General features: G+C 45.3%; 1 protein-coding gene across 2 annotated transcripts in view; it reads right to left on the bottom strand.

Moving 5' to 3' along the window:
* The window catches only part of si:ch73-139e5.4 (heat-stable enterotoxin receptor), a 19,528-nt gene extending 1,378 nt beyond the window's left edge, over positions 1–18,150 (bottom strand). The window contains exons 1-26 of one of the 2 annotated variants that reach the window (XM_017416173.3): positions 17,643–18,150; positions 16,345–16,457; positions 14,801–14,868; positions 14,481–14,696; positions 13,422–13,540; positions 13,029–13,131; positions 11,427–11,541; positions 10,991–11,132; positions 10,173–10,255; positions 9,922–10,030; positions 8,200–8,281; positions 7,042–7,144; positions 6,839–6,898; positions 6,674–6,745; positions 6,486–6,590; positions 6,323–6,409; positions 4,004–4,136; positions 3,766–3,903; positions 3,586–3,662; positions 3,414–3,505; positions 3,129–3,287; positions 2,353–2,545; positions 2,124–2,298; positions 1,360–1,458; positions 1,053–1,147; positions 874–960 (exon numbers count right to left, since the gene is read on the bottom strand). In XM_017416173.3, the coding sequence (XP_017271662.1) occupies positions 880–960; positions 1,053–1,147; positions 1,360–1,458; positions 2,124–2,298; positions 2,353–2,545; positions 3,129–3,287; positions 3,414–3,505; positions 3,586–3,662; positions 3,766–3,903; positions 4,004–4,136; positions 6,323–6,409; positions 6,486–6,590; positions 6,674–6,745; positions 6,839–6,898; positions 7,042–7,144; positions 8,200–8,281; positions 9,922–10,030; positions 10,173–10,255; positions 10,991–11,132; positions 11,427–11,541; positions 13,029–13,131; positions 13,422–13,540; positions 14,481–14,696; positions 14,801–14,868; positions 16,345–16,457; positions 17,643–17,844 (3,021 nt within the window). In that variant the 5' untranslated portion in view covers positions 17,845–18,150 and the 3' untranslated portion in view covers positions 874–879. The remainder of the gene's footprint in view (positions 1–873; positions 961–1,052; positions 1,148–1,359; positions 1,459–2,123; positions 2,299–2,352; positions 2,546–3,128; positions 3,288–3,413; positions 3,506–3,585; positions 3,663–3,765; positions 3,904–4,003; positions 4,137–6,322; positions 6,410–6,485; positions 6,591–6,673; positions 6,746–6,838; positions 6,899–7,041; positions 7,145–8,199; positions 8,282–9,921; positions 10,031–10,172; positions 10,256–10,990; positions 11,133–11,426; positions 11,542–13,028; positions 13,132–13,421; positions 13,541–14,480; positions 14,697–14,800; positions 14,869–16,344; positions 16,458–17,642) is intronic. The other variant, XM_017416172.3, reaches the window with a different exon arrangement.

The following is an 18,150-nucleotide window of genomic DNA, read 5'->3' as shown; positions in this document are numbered from 1 at the left end:
CTTTTTTTGTCCAATCCTTGGACCTGATCATGACATGTTTCCAGTAGATGAACACTATCTTCAGGAAAAACACGAAAATAGCAAAGACCTGACAGAGGACCTGAGAGATGCATCCTCCTTCAGCTTCCAGTTCTTTCTAAACCACCTTGTTGGAAATAAAATCGGCCAAACTGTGTAATCTTTAGGATTATTTTAAAGATTCAACTAAAGCAAATAAGAACAAATTGTGATTATTTATTTTATTTTGCTGACAGGCTGCCGGTAAAGCCTCTAAACCAGGTGTGGGCAATCCTGGTCCTGGAGGGCCACCATCCTGCATGTTTTCCTTGTTTCTCTGCTCCAACACACCTGATTCAGTGGTTAAATTACCTCTTTATGTTCTTAATCACCCATTGATTCAAATCAGGTGTGTTGGAGCAAAGAAACAAGTAAAACATGCAGGATGGTGGCCCTCCAGGACCAGGATTGGACACCCCTGCTCTAAATGATCCAATTTAAAGGTGGTTATTGAAGTCATGCGTCAACACAACACAGGTCCATCATTGAGTTTAGGAGCCTGTTTTTTTTGTGCCTGAACAGAGTCAGAGTTATGTGGCTTAAAACACAAACCAAAAGGACAATGGTCTGAAAACAGTCTGGTACGGGATTAAAAAAATAAAAGCTGCCAAAGCTCAAAGAAAAGCTTTGAAAGATAAGACTTTTTAGAAAGTCTGAAAAGAAATGGTGCTCAAGACCACCTTAGATGATTACAGATGAAAGAAAATGCTAAGAAATGAGGGACTTTCTCTTTTCTTTTTTTTTACAGCGCTGTACATGTTCTGACTTTCTCTGAGCTTCTACTTTCAGGTCTGTGGTTTTCTGCATCCCGCGTACGTTTGCTCACGTTGTGGGTGGAGTAGGGAGGTCGTAGTCTTCCCCGGTTTCTCCGGTCAGCCAGTAAGTCGTTTCCATGCCTTTACCCTGACAAAACACATCCACAGGCACACTGGTTCACACTCGGCGGCCCACGCTCGTTTTAGCTCGCCGCGCTGAGCGGAGCGGCTCGTCCGTACCTTCAGGTACGTCTCCCCTCTGATCTCGTACTCGAACCTGCAGTCCGTCCTCTGCAGGATGTTCACGGTCGGCTCGCTGACATGGATCCGCAGGGCTGCAGGTTATAACGGACACAGCAGAGATTGGCTGCAGTTAATTTATTTAATCAAGTGAACCGGCGGCCTCTGTAATCTCCCTAAAGCGATTTGCGGGGAAGAGTAATGAGGACGGAACGAGTAGCTGCAGGAAATGTCAATGGAAATCAGTTTTCTCGTTAACTAAACGTACAAAATGCATCTTTTTTTTTAGTTATTTTTTTCTGCTTACGGTGTCCTGTAGACTCCATGCGAGATGCTGTGTTGACTGTGTCTCCAAACAAACAGTATCTGGGCATCTTCATCCCCACGACACCTGCTGCACAGGGACCTACACACAAGGTTCAGTTTCCTGTCAGTCGAAAAAAGGCGTTTGAAGAAGACTGATCCAAAATGATTCAAACCTAACTTTAAATAAACAAAAAAAACGCAACAGATTTTCCCATGTCATTACTTTAAACAAAAAAACGAGAGCTTCAGCTCATGCCTGAACACGGATGGTTTGTTCGATATAATTGCCAGGAGAAAGCCTTCATTTCCTCTAAAAAAAAAAAAAAAAAAAAGAAAGAAAATGGCGGCACTGATAAGGTTTGTAAAGCTGCGTCTGAATGAACAGGACTGCTGCAACGTTGTCGTTTCGACAGATGAGACCAAATTAGAGATGTTCGCCCATAAAGCGCTCGGTTCAGTTGGAAACCGAACATCACATCAGCCCCCTCCTGCCAGCTGTCAGCACGGCAGTGGAGGGCTGATGGTTTGGGCTCCTCTGTAGACTACAGGATTCTAGAGCCAAATGTGAGGCCATCTGTCCGAGAGCTGAAGCTCGGAGCAAACCAAGTCAGGAAACCGACTTTTTCATCACTTTTTTGAAGCTGGTAAAGACCAGATAGTTGGTTTTTTTTTGTTTTTGTTTTTTTTACTAGGCCCTGATACGTAGAAGCCAAGAACAGAAATGGGGGTGGGCGTTCTTTTCCCCATTACTTGTGTGCAGGTTACCAGAGTGCACGCCGATGCGAATCCACACGGGGATACCAGGCAGGTGTCGAAGCTGGAAGGTGCCCATGAAGGCCAAAATGTCCAGCGCCATGCGGCAGATGTCCACCGCATGCCTGTTCCCGTTTCTCTTCGGCAGGCCAGAGGCGACCATGTAGGCATCGCCTATCGTCTCCACCTGACGGGCGAGACAAATCAATTGAAACTAATTAATCTAAATATTTATCAGCACCTTGTACACGTCATGGTGGTCGACGATGCTGTCGAAGCCCTTGTAGATGTCATTCAGCATGTCCACGACTTCCATGGGCGCGCTGTACTGGCACAGAGTGGTGAAGCCGACGATGTCGCTGAAATAAATGGTCACCTCGTCGTACAGCTCGGGCTCCACCACGCCGCTCTCCTTCAGGCTTTTCACCACAGGGCTGTCCGTAAGAAAATGCAAACAGCAGCAGCAGCAGAAGAGACAACGATGAAAACCCGGTGGTTCCGTCCAAACTGTCCTAACACGACTCGTCTTCTTAATCCACCATTTTGACATGTTTATTCAGTTTAGCTGCCGATCCTCATCTGGATTTCGAAACTCTTTTGTCAAATTTGTTAAAGGGATTGTTCAGACCTTCTGAAGAGGGGTTCTGTGAAAAGCTCATAAATAAACAATCAATATCTTACCTGCTGGAGACGGATTTTGCTACGCCTCTCGGAAAGTTATAGCATGAAACGTGGAACTAAATCAGTCCCTCTGTTGGCCCTGAGTCCATTCTTCACCATTTCAGCGGTGTCATTTTAAAATCAGAGTTGAATACTTCCTGACCTTGAAATCAATAGGGATCACCCTTGACCCATGAGCTGTCCAGCTGCGCATGTTAACGGGTTCTTAATTTAAAGGCGGGACAAGTAATTGTCTGCAGACCGACAGGTGGACAGACGGTGCCGTGCTATAATAGGACAGGTGTTTAAATCATCATCTTCAGATCTAAAAATACTGCTTATTTTTTCTGAACAGACCCAGGAAGCAGCATGAAGTTGAGGCAGTCGGCCCGGTCCCTCTCGGCTTTGTAGAGGACGGTCCTTTCCTCCACCAGGTGCTCCAGGTTCCTGGAGTACATCTGCAGCCTTCGGATCATGTTGTCCATGTAGCTCTCGTTCTCCTGGTTGTGAATTTTACTGCGCAGATTAAAAGAAAAGAAAAAAAAAACAATTTTAGCCGTCTAATTAAAAATCGTTTTCCCGAGCCTCAGTCTCACGTTTAAAACATAAAAGAAAAAAATTTTAAAAAAGCGAGTAAATGACCTGATGGTTTTCCCCAGGCAATTTTCCACTTTCTTGAAGTCGGGTCTTTTTTCCGGATCCTCGTCCCAGCAGCTTCTGATCATCATGTACACCTGAAAGTTTGGGACATCGGGCTTCAGAGACGCACCGGACGCCATTTTAGACTGAGGCTAGCTTACAAATGGTGGAAAACCTCGATTTCTTTCTCTGAAGCTGTCTCGAAGTTGAGATCGGGCCTGAAGTAGGACCTCATCACTCTGGACAACTTTTCTGTTTGGTGTGGGGGGGCACACTCGGTTATCGAATTTCAGCGTGGCTGGACGATAAATGTCTTTTTTTTTTATTATTATTTAAATGAAGAAGACTTGGATACCTGATCGGTTGGAGCAGGACTGGCTGTAGAAGGTGCACTTCCTGAGAACAATCTCCTGACAGATGATGGCAAAGCTGTAGACGTCTCCTTTCTGAGACGTGCCCTGGTTCCTCAGGTGCTCCGGCGCCGTCCACAGATCTGAGAGGGTAGAAAGTGAGGGAGAAATCCAAGTGAAGAGGCTGCTCCTGCGTTCAAAAGAGACCCCCTGGGACTGTTTTTTTCTTTTTCTTTTTTTTACCTTTGCTGCTGCTAAGGAAGGCGTTACAGCCGAAGTCCGTGATCTTCACCACCATGCGGTTGTCCACCACGCAGTTGGTGGACTTGAGGCGACCGTGGACTTGGATGTTGCTGGCGTGGAGGTAGGACATGCCCTGCACAGAGGAGGCGTGCACCGATTGGGTAACGCAGCATCTTATAGAAGCTCCAATAAAGGAAGAGTGAATGAGGAGATACACAGAAAATTAAAGAAATTAAAGAGCTACAGTGGGCTGCACAAGTGTCTATCCTCCCAATTGGAATTCTTTCTATTTTGTTGACCTACAACCTTCATTACAACACACACACCCTCACACTATATCAGTACTTTGTAGAGCCACCTTTTGCAGCAGTTAGAGCAGCGAGTCTCCATGACCTGGGTCCATCTAGCCACTCCTTCAGGTTGGATGGGTGCTGCTTGTGTCCAACCACCTTTAAACCAAACCTGAGCGTCTCGATCGGTCTGAGGTCCGGGCTTTGACCGGACCGTTCCAGGACCTTTTAACTGGTTCTCCTTAAACCTGTGGAGCGTCGCCGTTTAGGGTCGTTGTCGTTGTCCTTCCACCCAGTATCCAGTCTGCGGAGGACCTCAATGGGTTTCTCTCTAGGATTTCTCTCTATTTTGCTCCTTCTGTCTTTCTGTTTACCCTGGCCAGTCCGTGCTGATGAAAACCATCCCCACAGCATGACGCTGTCACCGCCATGCTTCACTGTATCGATGGTGCTCTCAGCTTTAAGAGGTGGACTTGCCTCAGACATGGCGTTGTCCTTCATGGCCTAAAAGTTTGACTTCAGTCCTCTGTCCACAGTACCTTCTTCCACTTGTTTAGAGACTCTCCAAACATGTTGTCTTTTTGTAAATTCCAAGCTGTCTTCTTAATTAAATTTTTTTTCTTTAATCAGCGTCTTCTTCCAGCTCAGCTCTGTGCAGCCTATAGTGGTCCTGTGGACAGATATTCCCATCTCTGTAGAAGAGCTTCAGCTCCATCAGGGTTATCTTTGGCCTCCTCTGATTAACGCCCTCCTTGTCTGATCTGTGAGTTCTGGTGGACGACCCTCTCCTAGCAGGTTTGCTGCGGTGATGTCATATTTCCATTTTCTAATAATGGATTCAACGGAGCTCTGTGGGACGTTCAGCCTTTGGGATATATTTATTTTTATGCTCCCGACTTTAATCAGCACCTCTCCACAACTTTATCTCTGACCTAAGTGGAGAGTTCCTTGGTCTTCATGATGCCGCTTGCTTGGTGGTGGACCTCATTTTGTGCCTTCTGAAGATCTTCAAAGCAAAGGGGGTCAATAAATACGAACACACTTTTCAGTTTTATATATTTAGAATTATTTAAAAGATTGCTGTTTTTTTTTTTCCCCACATTTTAATTTATTTATTTTCTGAAGTACTCTGTGTAGGTTCATTACTTTCATTTACATTTCAGGCTGTAAGGCAACAAAATAGTGGTTATGGTGTGTGAATACTTTTAAAACCCACCATTTCTGCAGTTTTACTGACATCTACTGGCAGCTGAGGAAACTACATCTATTTTTATTCCTAATGAGTCCTTAAGACTCAGGTCTGTTGGGTTAAGTGTAAGAAGTAAACTCATCTCACTGTTTAAAAACTACACATTGTGCGCTGCCGTCTGTGTTTATTCATTTGTCTGTCTGTTAGCAAAATATCTCATGAACCACAGAACGGGTTTCAATGTGATTCTCCGAAGGCAATCAACTGGATGGACATCTGCAACTGATTAACGCTTGGTGTCAATCCAGTGCAATATGGCCGCCACAGCTGTTTGACTTTAGCGAACAACAGAACCAGCTGTGACTCGGTCAGTTTTACAGATATTGAGCTACAAATCGGTGTGGCTGCAGCTGAGAGTCGTCCTCGACGCATCATCCGAGCGCTGTCGGATCTTGTGATGTTGCGTGAGATTGTCTGTTTTCAAAATTTTGTCAAAATCGCTGTGACTCATCGAGAAAATTTCTCAGCATCAAATGAGCTTCGGCCTGAAAGACGGCGGGCGACATGCATTCCTTCAAGAAATTCTAAGCCTTTATTTAGCTACTTGTATGTATATGAAGTTAGAGAGCTGTAGACTGCAAAACATGTGCTATGTGTGGGCTTTTATTTTGAAGGAGCCATTCCAGTTGTATTTATCCATCCATCCATAAAATGAAAGTGTAGAAGTGTAGATTGCAGTTTTTTATTTCTGACTCTGTTAGTATTTCCTGTCTGAAGCCCAGTCCATGTGCGCTAAACGTCCTGTTCTCCAACCCCCCCACCCCCCCCACCCGCTCTCACCTTGGCGATGTCGTACATGACGGAGATTTTGAACTCCCAGTCCATGAAGGTCTCCTCCGGGTAGGACACCTTCTCGTTGAGCACGTACTGGAACGACAGAGAGGTCGTGAGCGATCGGCTGAAAGCTCAGGACGGGCGTGAGCTGAATGCGTGGCGTACCCACCCTCAGAGAGCCCCGCTCTCCGTACTCGAACACTCCGAACACGCCCTCGTCCAGCTTGACCGTGCCATAAAACTTCGTGAGGCTGTAGTAGTCGATGTGCAGGAGCTGGTAGGTAAGGAGAAGCAAACATCAACAAAATGGGGGCCATGAAGGCTCTGAAGGGGGGCCTAGAAGAAAACAGGTCTTACCGCGTTGAGCTCTATCCTCTGGGCTTTGTTGAAGTTCCCGTCTGAGTTCTTCAGCTCCTTCAGAATCACGATCTGAAATAAATGCAGCAAAGATGGCGAAAATAAACCTGATTGCTAGGGGGGAAAAAAAAAGACTAAAACAGAAAGTTGAGTCCAGCGAAGTACCTTCTTATCATAGAGTACGCGGCGGATCTTAAACTTCGCCTTCTTCCTCTCGTCTTCTATCTAAAGGAGCAGATGAAGGCCAGCGTCACAGCGTGCATTGTGAAACTTTTTAAAGAAACGTGTCCCTGTTTGAGCCGGGGTCACCGAGGCACGGAGGCCACGGCGACCGGAACTCAGTGGGTCGGTCTGACGGAGGTCTTCACCTTGAGGGAGATGACGTTGTGTTCGCTGTCCTCCAGCAGAGTGATGAGGTCCAAGTTGATGTGGGACCAGCGCTTCCTGAGCAAACGATCCTTCCTGTTCTGTCTGCGCAGAGCAAAAAAAAGACACCGTCACTACGATGGGGCCACTTTCATCCAAAACCAGAGAGAAAAGGGGAAAACTCTTGATTCAACCAACAACATGTAGAAATGTGGAACTACGCAGGGATCCATAACTTATGACTATATGTGCACCTGTCTCTAATTTTACATCCTTTTTTAATTAAAGGTGCAGATGCTAAGCATTCAAGCCCCCTTCTGTTTTGGAGTTCCCCTCGCAGTTTCAGAAAACACCCTAAAATACATCAGAATGTGGGATTTGGGAATAGTTTGCTGCACCTTTAAGGAGCAGATTTTGCTGAGTCTTTGCTCGGACATGCTTCTTAGTAGAAGAGTTTAGGTTTTATTTTTGAAGATATTACCACTGCTGTCTGAACTCTTCTGCGTTTCTGCAGATTCTTCTCCATCTTATAATATTTACACTTCTCGTACAGTTTATGCATCCTAATGTACACATATTTTGTGTCTCCTTTCACTCAGTTTGTCTCTCACTGCTTTAGGACTTTGAAGTTTCCTCGAATCCTCCCAGAGTGCGCACATCGGAGCTGTCATTGGCTTCCAGTAAATCTGAGATCCCAATTTCATCTTCAAAAACTGGAGGTGAGGGGTCTTTTTTTGACCTATATCTCCTACATAAAACACTGTAGACACATAAAAACTGACATCTGTGACGACCGGACGCTTCTACCACCTACACTTCAGAAACAAATCAATTCAATTTCTGTTTTTTACACGATGACTGTTGGTTTGAGGCTGAATTTCTCAATTTTTGTCTTATTCGGCTTGCTGTCAGGGAGTGGCAGACACAGCTGTGTGGTTACCACGGTGACCCTAATGAGGCACCGGCAGCAGGTTTAACCTTTTGAGATTCAAGAAAATTTATTGCCACTCTTTAAAACACAGCATAACTTAAAATATTCCCCATATTTGTTTGTGAACTCATAAAGAGATCCGAATCCAAGCCCAGTTCTGGGTGAGTGATCGTTACCACCCTTTTTATTAATCAATAATGACAACTCTCCTTCAGAGCAGGGAGCTTACCTGTAGAAAATAAACGCAATAGTCGCCACGACAACCACTGTGACGGCCAACACGCCGACGATGATGTCATGGAGGGCAGGACCTGCAGGGTGGGACAGGAAATGAAGCAATGGTTTTTTATTTTAGAGATGAGACGTACCCTCACCGGCCACTTCATTGGGTCTCCCCCCCCGTTCCACCACAACCCAAAGCTGATCGACTAGGCTGAGATCTGGTGACCGTGGAGGTCGCTGGAGTCCTGTGGCTCAAGACCCATCAGACCAGGAGATGTGGTCCCGATCTCTTATTTGTCTAATTCTGGTGAGCCTGTGTGAGCTGTAGCCTCAGTTTCCTGTTCTCAGCTGACAGGAAGTGGCTCCTGGTGTGGTCCTCTGCTGCTGTAGCCCGTCTGCTTCCACGCACCTGCCGCTCACTGGACACTTTCTCCGTTTTGGGCCGCTCTCTTTAAACCCTAGAGGCGGTTGTGCGCAAAAATCCCAGCAGGGCAGACCATCTGGCACCAACAACCATGCCGTGATCAAAGTCACAGAAATCTCAATTTCTCCACCATCCTGATGCTCGGTTTGAACTTCAGCTAGCCGTCTTCACCGGCTCTACGTACCTGAAGTTGCTGCCATCTGATTGGCTGATTATCCATTTGTCTTAAGCAGCTGGACGAGTGTCCCTAATAAAGTGGCCGACGAGCGTAAAAGCCGATCACTCATTCAGATAAACTGACTTTTATAATAAAACAAGCGAACACAAATAATGTCGTAGTCTGAAACGTGTGTGAGGGGACCCGGGAACTGACTATTTGCGGAACCAGCCAACCCTTCGAGGCATTCCCGGTGAATGTTGGTGCAAATTAACTTCTCTAAAGAGCTGGAATATCTGATCTGACATAAGACCTTTATAGTGCCAGGGGTGGCCAATCCTGGTCCTGGAGGGCCACTATCCTGCATGTTTTACTTGTTTCTCTGCTCCAACACACCTGATTTGAATCAACGGGTGATTAACAGGCTTCTGCAGAACATGAAGAGGTCATTTAACCACTGAATCAGGTGTGTTGGAGCTGGGAAACAAGGAAAACATGCAGGATAGTGGCTTTCCAGGACTAGGATTGGCCACCCCTGGTATAGTCAGATGTAGGCAAATTACTTCTAAAAATTTTGTGTGTTTTACTTGAAGTTAAACTGTGGACGCGTCAAACTGGCCGTACCTGAACCTCCGTGTACATCACCTGCCCAGAAATAGAACCACAGACTGGTAAGAACCGGTTATCCTGACTTCTCCTTGGCCGACTCGAGCAGGAATGATTCTTACTGACAGGCAAAAAGTGTCTTGGTGAGCATCTAATCAGCTTACAGCAGACTCGGACTGTTTTAATCCTGGCTCAGTCTGACAGAAACAGTTAAATACGGTCTCAGCTGAGAGACTTCCACCATTTCAAAGTCTCTGTAATTAAAGGATTGGACGAATGATAAGTTGAAGTTAACTAATGCGTGGCTCCTGAATCTTTCACACCTTTTCCCAGCATTAGGAAGCCTCTCGTCCTTGAACTTTGAGTTCCCTTCCCGACCTGGCACATTGTCAAAGGCGGTAGGAAAAAAAAAAAGTCGACCTAAAAAACGATTTGATCCCTGTAGCGTTATCTGGTTGGCATCGGTCTGGAGAGTGCGTTGTTTGTCTGCCTCGAGCGGCTGTAAATGGTTAATGATTAGAGCAGGCGAGTTTCGGCTTTACCGGTGTCTGGCTTGTAGTCGGGAAGCCTTTTTCCCCAGACGAAAAGAGGATTTTTGTCCATCACTTTGGTTTGGTTGCGCTCGGTGTCGAAGGTGAATAAAACTTTGTACTGAGGACGACATGGGAGGGACAAAAACAGCAGGTTTCCGTGAAAAAATCAATACAAAGTGAATAAAAACATGTTGGTTTTTTTTTGTTTTGTTTTTGTGAGATCTTGGACCAAAAGTCAAACGGACACGAGAACAGCTCACCTCGTTGGCGGTCGTGGTGTAGACGACTGTCAGGTTCACGTCTCTGTCTCCGTGGACGTCCAGCTTGTAACCTCCTGCCGTTCCTGAGCGGAGACAGGAAACGGACTCATCAGCTGCGCTGCTTTTGCCACTCTCTCTTACCTTGTTTTCTTGCCGCTTTGGGGCCGGCACAGACTTGGAAAACGTCTCTTTTTAACGAGAGTCTTCCCTTAACTTTGAAAAGTAAAAATTAGGTCAGATATGAACGTTATAACTCCCTCCTGAGAGTGTCTCCTCATCGCAGCTGATGCAGCCGGCGAGCGAACTGAACCGAGGGACAGATCCGACCTTACCGCCCCTCGCTGTCAAACCATCAGGGCAGGCTGGCTTTGGATTGTCAGAGAATTTAGGGAGTAGTTCAGCCATTTGGAAGTGGGTTCATGTGGTAAAGTTATAAACATCTTACCTGCTATAGAAAGCCGACGGCAAGTCCGCGCAGGAAGACCAAAGAGCAGCTTTCTAAAACTTTTACATGGCCGTCAGCGGCACGTTACACAGTTATTTACATGGAATTCTATGTTGTTCAGGTTGTTTTTTTCCCAACAAAAATAGCACTAGCAAAGCTGACGTAACAGCACCCACACGAACCAAAAATGTTAAAGTTTGAAGATGTTTGGAGGTGGTAACATCCACTTCCGACGCGAACTGCTGCCGTCTTAGAACGACTCCAGTCTTTACAGTTTCCTCATGGTTCATGCAGATGCTGCTGTTCGAAAGCCCTTACTGCCCGCCACGTTCCGCACCGCGCAGTTATTTAGCCGGAAATCTTGTAATCCTACCGTTGAACGAGGTGTTCCTGAAGTAATTCACGTTCATGAAGTCCATTCCGTGGATCTCCGACTGGTTGCTGGCGGCGATTTCTCTCATCACCTGGCCGATGCGCAGCACCCCGTCGTGGTACGCGGCCATGTAGTCGTTCATCTGCGGAGACACGCTCAGGTGACTCGAGGCACCAGACCGGGAGGCGCAGAAATATCAGGTTTAGGCATCTCAAAACAGGCTGAATTGGCGGATTGTGTTTTTAATACTCCGATGTGTCTTTTGAACACAAGGTAACTCTCACACGGCAGCAGAAGTTCAACATTTTATGACCCTCCCCCCTCCGAGTTATGAGTCTCAATAAAACGCCAGTAAAGCAGCGACGCTTCACTGTTTTCCTTCCGAGCAGAGATAAAGAGAAAGAAACGAAGGCGTGCACGCAGCCGGCGTCCTTACCGTGTTGTTGTCTTTGAGGTCTGAGTTGATGGTGTACTTCCTGATGTTGGGCATGGTCAGCACCAGCACGTTCTTCATCTCTGGCCGTGATGACATGTTGGTGTAGTAGACGTCACTGCGCCAGGAGGCGGGGGGAGACACGGTTCAGTTCTTCGTGAAAAGGGGGTCATCGATATGTGACATGCAGGGGGAATTTTGAAATTTCCTAGCACAGTGAATAAGACTAAGACCTGAATCTGGGATCCATGGAGAACGCATCAAATCAACGATGGAGACGAGTCATGCTCCACAGTTTGTTTGGACGGGCTTCTTAACTCTCTAGTTGCTAATAGAACAGGAACACCGAAAGCGTAAAGGAGGTTTTTAACGTAACTTTAGTGACACGAAACAGACTCATCCACCTCCTCCTGGGGCAGCTTGCACAGCTCAATGACTCAGCAATTCGTCGATCGGCGCGTTAAACTTCTGTGCATATCATTATGGGATGGTACTTGCAGGGAAATTCTCAGAGTGCTATTTTTTGGCGGCTAAATCGGGACTCAAGTGTAACTGGTTGACTTGGGACGCGAAGCAAACAATCGACGGCTGTTACTTTATTTTTCAACTAAACTCGATCTCGCCGTGGATTTAAAGCTCTCGAGCTTTCAAACGACTCAACGAGAGTTTTATTTAGCGAATAAATTAGCCGTTTGGGAACGTGGGTTCTTAAACGGAACCGACTTCGACACTACGGCGTTACGTTTGACGCCACATGTTTGGCGCGGTTTCTGCAGCGGCGCCGAGCGGTTAAGACGCTGGTCTATGGGGGGGGGGAATTAATTTGAATGTGTGCCCATGAGAGGAGAAGTAAATTCAGACAAATGTTCAAGTGTTATTACAGTAACCGTAGGTGTCGTGTGGCACAAAGGTGATGGGGTTCGGTGTCCCCCCTTTTCAGAAAAAAATACAACTCTAAGATAATTAAGCAGTCCAAGTTATCAGTGATTTAGTGAATGTTTACAGAGGCGATCATTTTGTCCCCCCCCCCCGTTCATAGGGATGGGATGGTTTTTACTGATCAGTAATTGACCCCATGACCCCATTTCATGAAGTGACCCACATACATACATACAGGACAATCATTTTTAGGGTTAACATGCTCTTAACTATAGAGACTAATCAGTGCCTTGGATCACATTTATACAGAAATGGGGCACACCGGAGGCAGTGAGGGGGTCAGTGTCTCGCCCGGGGACACTTCGACACGTGGCGTACTGGTGGATTCGGACCTCCAGCTCTCTCGTTGGAGGACGACCGCTCTAACCCCTGATCCACAGCTGCCCCTAAGTGTTGCTCCAAAATCTGTCACTGATGCTGTTGGTTCTCCAGGTAACCAATTAAATAATCCAAATTTTAACGTTTCTGATGTTTTATCTTCGAATGTGAGCTTTAATTTGCGTTTGACTGAATGCACAAACTTTTTAAGAACTTCTGATTTGGAAAACGGAGAACCGGCTGCCACAGGCCACGTCGCTAAACAATGCCCAATTCACCAGAAATGGGAAAGAGACAGAAAGAAAACGACATAAGAGATAGGGGGGGGGGGTTTAAATGGACACTGACTTGTAAAGATCGATGAGGACGAAGAGAAAGTTGCTGCTGTCGGCTGCTTTAGAGCCGTTTTTCACTTCCAATATGTCCGTCGGGGAGCCGCACATGATGAACACTGCAAACAGAAAAGGACGCATGAACCGATGGAGCCTTAGCCCAGGGGGAGAGCAAGCCCCTTAATTTCCATTTAAACGTTGTTTTCAACCTTGAAACTGAAGTTAATGCCGAAAACCAAAGGGCGGCCATTACCGCCTCCTCACGTGAAGCGCACTCAGGCTAAACGCTCTCATTACCAGCTTCTGAGTTGGTAATTTACCAAAGTAAAACGTGCCGCTGCTGGGGTTTTTCGTTCTCGGTTCGCTGACTTTTTCCTCCCGAAAAGCTTTCGTGCTTCTGACGACTCACGGTTGCTCGTCCTGTTCCTGCGCGGCGCGACGATGTCCCTCACTTCGTCGGGGCGTCGCAGCGTCGTCACCGAAATGTTCTTGGCGAACTTGCCGTCCGCTTCGAGCGTATTGATGTACCTGGGGAGCGGGAAAGGAGGAACAAGGGGGCACTTCAGTTGAGGGATACCAAAGAAGCCATGGACGGATATGCATCAGGATACAGCTATAAACGCGGAATAGAAAGAAAGCCTCAGGAAAACAACCATTTTTATGCACCTACGGTGTTTTCTAGGTGATACTACAAGTAGAGAACAGTTTAAGCTCAGATACAATGGAAGTCAATGGGACTTTGGATCGTCTTCATTCTGAGGGCGGGGTCCCAAAGCAGCAAAAGACAGACTGATGAAAAGAGGACACATTTTGATGTACAAACTGTAAGAAGTGCTTAAGGGAAATATTTAGGCAGTTCAGTAGTTGAGTGTTTTGTCTTCCGAACTTCATAAACCTAAACTGCGATTGCGTAAAAATCGTCAAATGCGTCGAAATGCCAGTTCAGTCGTGCAATAACCAACTTTTCCTGACCTAAATGATGTTTCTCCTGTGAAGCATGATTACGGTACAGAGCTCCAAAAATAAAAGGTGGAAATTAGTTGCAATTTTTGTCCACATAGTTTGATGTAGCCGTACTTTTTTAATGTGTATTTTATTTTTTTTTTCAAAGCTGCAAGAGGAATAGCGAATCAAACGTCACGATGGAGACCAACTCATAACGGCTTAGCAGTAACAGTGCATTAATGATACGAGAGCTTTAGTAGTAAATACAGTTTGAAGTCTGTGGACTCAACGTTCAGCACAACTAGTATCTGGGACTACTCACTGCTCTATGACTGCTGTCGAGGCTGATAGGGAATTATCGATGACTATTTATTAAAACGTCACTTCAAAAATGACCGGACTATCTTTAAGCGAAAGGCACACATGTACCATATTTGTGCGTTAGAACATGACTAGATTGCGGCAGAGATGGTCAACGAGGAAGAAAATCTATCAAGTTCAAATAGTTTTGAATGTCACCAACCAAAAGCAATCCTCTGGGTTTTCCTGTTTCTTGTAAATGTAGGCCGTCTTCCACTTCGGTTTGATGGTGTTTATGTCCAGCCAGAAGTGGATGAAGAAGTCGGAGATCTTGCGCGCCGGGGGCAGGAGCCGCTGCAGGTTGAGGGTGTAGTCGCAGGAAGGGCCGAAGCTTCCGGCTGAGAAGATGGGCGTCCTGAAGCTCAGGCCTTTCTCTAAGCTGACAGGAGAGAACATCAACAGCACACAAACAGGGTCAAGAGAGAAGGTGAGGCTGTTACACATCGATATGGGGGGGGGGTAATAAAATAAAAAGTCACTTACTCGACTATTGAGAAAGTAGCCAAGTTGCAGGTTGGCCCAAGCACGGCACAACCAAGCTTGTCTGAGACCTGCAGAAGACAGCGGAGTGTGAGTTTGTGCTGCCAAAATGCTGACAGTAAAGTCCGCTGACAAACAGGCCAGACCCTGAGTGTGTTAGCATGGGTAAGACCAGAGGCTTACCGGACACACTGAGCAGTGTCTATACTGTATTTCTAAAAATGCCTTTTCAGATTCAGACAACTTCAGAACTCTGCCTGAAGCTCATCTCTTCTTTGGCTTTGAGGCACTCATTAAACTACTTCTGCAAACTTTGTGCTATTTTAACCAGCCATCTATCAAAACGTTCAGCTTATTAAGTAGATGGGTGGTGTGACTTTTTTTTGTTGTCATTTTTATACTTAAAATAAAATGACAACAAAATATTTAACATTTTTTACAAAACAGTATCCCCATTAAAATGCATCGAGAGCTCTTCCGATCCTTAAAAAAAACATTTCCTTTGAATTCTGCTTCAACATACCACTGCTAATGCTAATTCTGCTATTGCTAGTAGTACTATTGCTAATGCTAATTCTGCTATTGCTAGTAGTACTATTGCTAATGCTAATTTTGCTGTTGCTAGTACTACTATTGCTAATGCTAATACTACTAATGCTAATTCTGCTACTTCAAATTATACCAATGCTATGACTACTACTGCTAATGCTAGTTCTACTGATGCTAACTTCTATGACCATTAATGCTAATACTATAAATGTTATATGTACTGATGCTAACTTTAGCTAAAAGCTAATGTTTTGTCAAATTAGCTCTTTTCATAGTTTCACCACGTTTGTTTCTGTCACTAACATTTTGCCACTTTTAACAATCATTTTGCATCTTTTGTCTTTTAGGTCATGTTCTGCTACCTTAAGTTAGCGTTTTTGGCTACTTTTTGCTTTTAGCTAGCATTTTCCAACATTTGACTTTCAACTTAGTCATTCAGAACTCAACATAAGAAAATGCAGGTTCCCCAGTTGTATTTTTTGTTAGATGTCGAGTTCAGTCAACTTTCCTTAGATAAACTTTGAATGACGTTTTTACAGTCCATTATCTGTAGCCGATTTGTTGTGACTCACTGTGTGGGGCAGCCAATCAAACGTCAGGGTCTGTGGCCGAGCCCCACAAGTCCCGCCCACTGAGTTTGACGGCTGGGTTTGACACTTTATATTATTTCATGACAGCAGCGCTTTGCAGGAGCCGCAATATATTATGAAATAAGTTTTCTTTAAAATTACATTTAATTATTTAATTGCATAATTTCATGATACATTTAATTAATTAACAAGGGATTTACACACATGTATTTCAGGTTATTTCATTGTATGTTTATTTATTTAATTTTGTCATTCCTGACCCTCCATACCGGCTGGTGAATTACAGTAGATAATGCAAAGCTACGTTAGTTATGTCAGTGCTGTATTTTTACCTAGAAATACGCAAAACCTATCAGCGGGCAAATGGATGTAGAAAAATAAAATAAACAAATAAAAAAAGCAGCTTACCATTAGTTTGGTCAGCTTCTCCACTCCCTCGCAGACGGTGCTCCCACAATCTTTTTGCCTGTAAATGGTCGTGTTGAATCCTTCGAAGTTAGCCGTGAGATTGAATCCCACTCCTTTTTTAGATCATGATAAGAGAGGAAGGGGTTCTTTAATTAGGAAAAAAAGGGGATTGCTCAACTGGCAACTGGTTGGAAGTAAAAACTTTTGGGAAAAAGAAGATGACCTCGAACCGTACAGCCCAAAGGTCAGGCTGTGCTCGCAGGAGACGTAAAGTCAAGCACCATAAATGACATTTATCAAATTATTTATGGCACTGAACAGATTTCACCTTATCTGCTTTCCTGAAGCGATATGTATTTAAAAAAAACACCTAAAAACAGCTAAAACTGATCCTGCGGGGGGGGAACCAAAACAAACAATCAAAGGCCAAGGATTCCTTGAAGGAACGCTTATCAGCCGCTGCCTTTAATCCCAGAGTTTTCGACTAAGATGACCCCACGTTGAGAAACGACGAATTATTGCCGCTTCAGTCAAACCTTTAAAATGTTTTGCGTGATTTCATGCAAGCTCTTGTGCAACATCTTAGCTCTCAGAGTAAGTGTTGGGAGTACCACTCGGCTACTACCACACCGAATGCTAGCTAAGTATCTGTAACATCAACTGAGCTTCAGCCACTTTTGTGTTGGACAAATTGGATTAGCTGTGGAGGCCATTTTGATTCCAGATTGATTCCAAAAGTCAATCAGTCATAGACGAACATCCAGTGATTACTTTCTGAGAGTTTCATTAAAGTCTGTCATATATTTCATGAAATATTTTGCTAACAGACGAACAGGGGTTGACCCTAACAGTTAATGCCAATGTTGTAGGCAAAGATTTTTTTCACAATGAAGAGCACTCAGAGTATGTGTTGGGGATGACTCTCAGCTACTACCACGCCAAATTTAAGCTCAGTATCTGTCGCATTGACTGAATTGTAGCCATTTTTGGGTTTTCTAAGTTCAGTGGGCTGTGGCGGCCATCTTAAATTGGGTTGATTCAAACAGTTAATCAGTTGTAGGTCTATATTTAATGATCACTTTGCAAGAGTTTCATTAAAAACCATTCAGGGGTTCATGAGATATTTTGCTAACAGACAGACTGCCTTTTACTTTTCAACTATCAACCTTTAGGAGCAAGATGTACCAAACTTCTATCCATTTCTTTTTTTTATTTTAATACTAACACACATCAATACATAAAGTCATAAATGTCCTATTTAAATATTTGAAATGTGTAACATTTGGGAGTCTTTTTACCTTCCGCGGCATTAATGGCGGCGTCCTCCTCGATGGCGTTCAGTATCGCCCCTTCCACGTACTTCAGGCTCCAGGGGGACTCCTCGTCCTCCAGCAGGATCACGTTGAGGATCACCCCGTCCACGCACTGCCTGGAGCCTCGGCACAAGAGCGCGAGGAGCCCGAAGGTGACCAAACCCAACCACCCGCCACTCCGGCCCATTTCCCACCCCTCAGGTCGGCCTGCGTGCTCGGCAGCTCCTGAATCCGCAGTCCATGGTCCGGGAAAGGGAAGGGGGTCGTTTCTTGGTTTGGAAGCCAAAAAAAAAAATAAAAATCCACTTTTCAAAAAGGTCCACAGTCCTGTTCCGTAAGCTTCTTCCTCTCTCGGCCGCCCCGCCGCTCAGGTCTCACACTTCCTCGGTTTCCTCTGAGCTGCCCCTTTTCCACGCCGGCGCGTTAATATACAACCTTTATGGTCACGGAGACGGAGGAGGGGGGCGGGTTTCACCTTTCCCGTGTTCTTGCG

The sequence above is a fragment of the Kryptolebias marmoratus genome, linkage group LG17, assembly GCF_001649575.2.
Source record: "Kryptolebias marmoratus isolate JLee-2015 linkage group LG17, ASM164957v2, whole genome shotgun sequence".
Lineage (NCBI taxonomy): Eukaryota > Metazoa > Chordata > Actinopteri > Cyprinodontiformes > Rivulidae > Kryptolebias > Kryptolebias marmoratus.
Note: the sequence above shows the minus strand (reverse complement) of the source record. Positions and strands in the feature narration are given on the sequence as shown.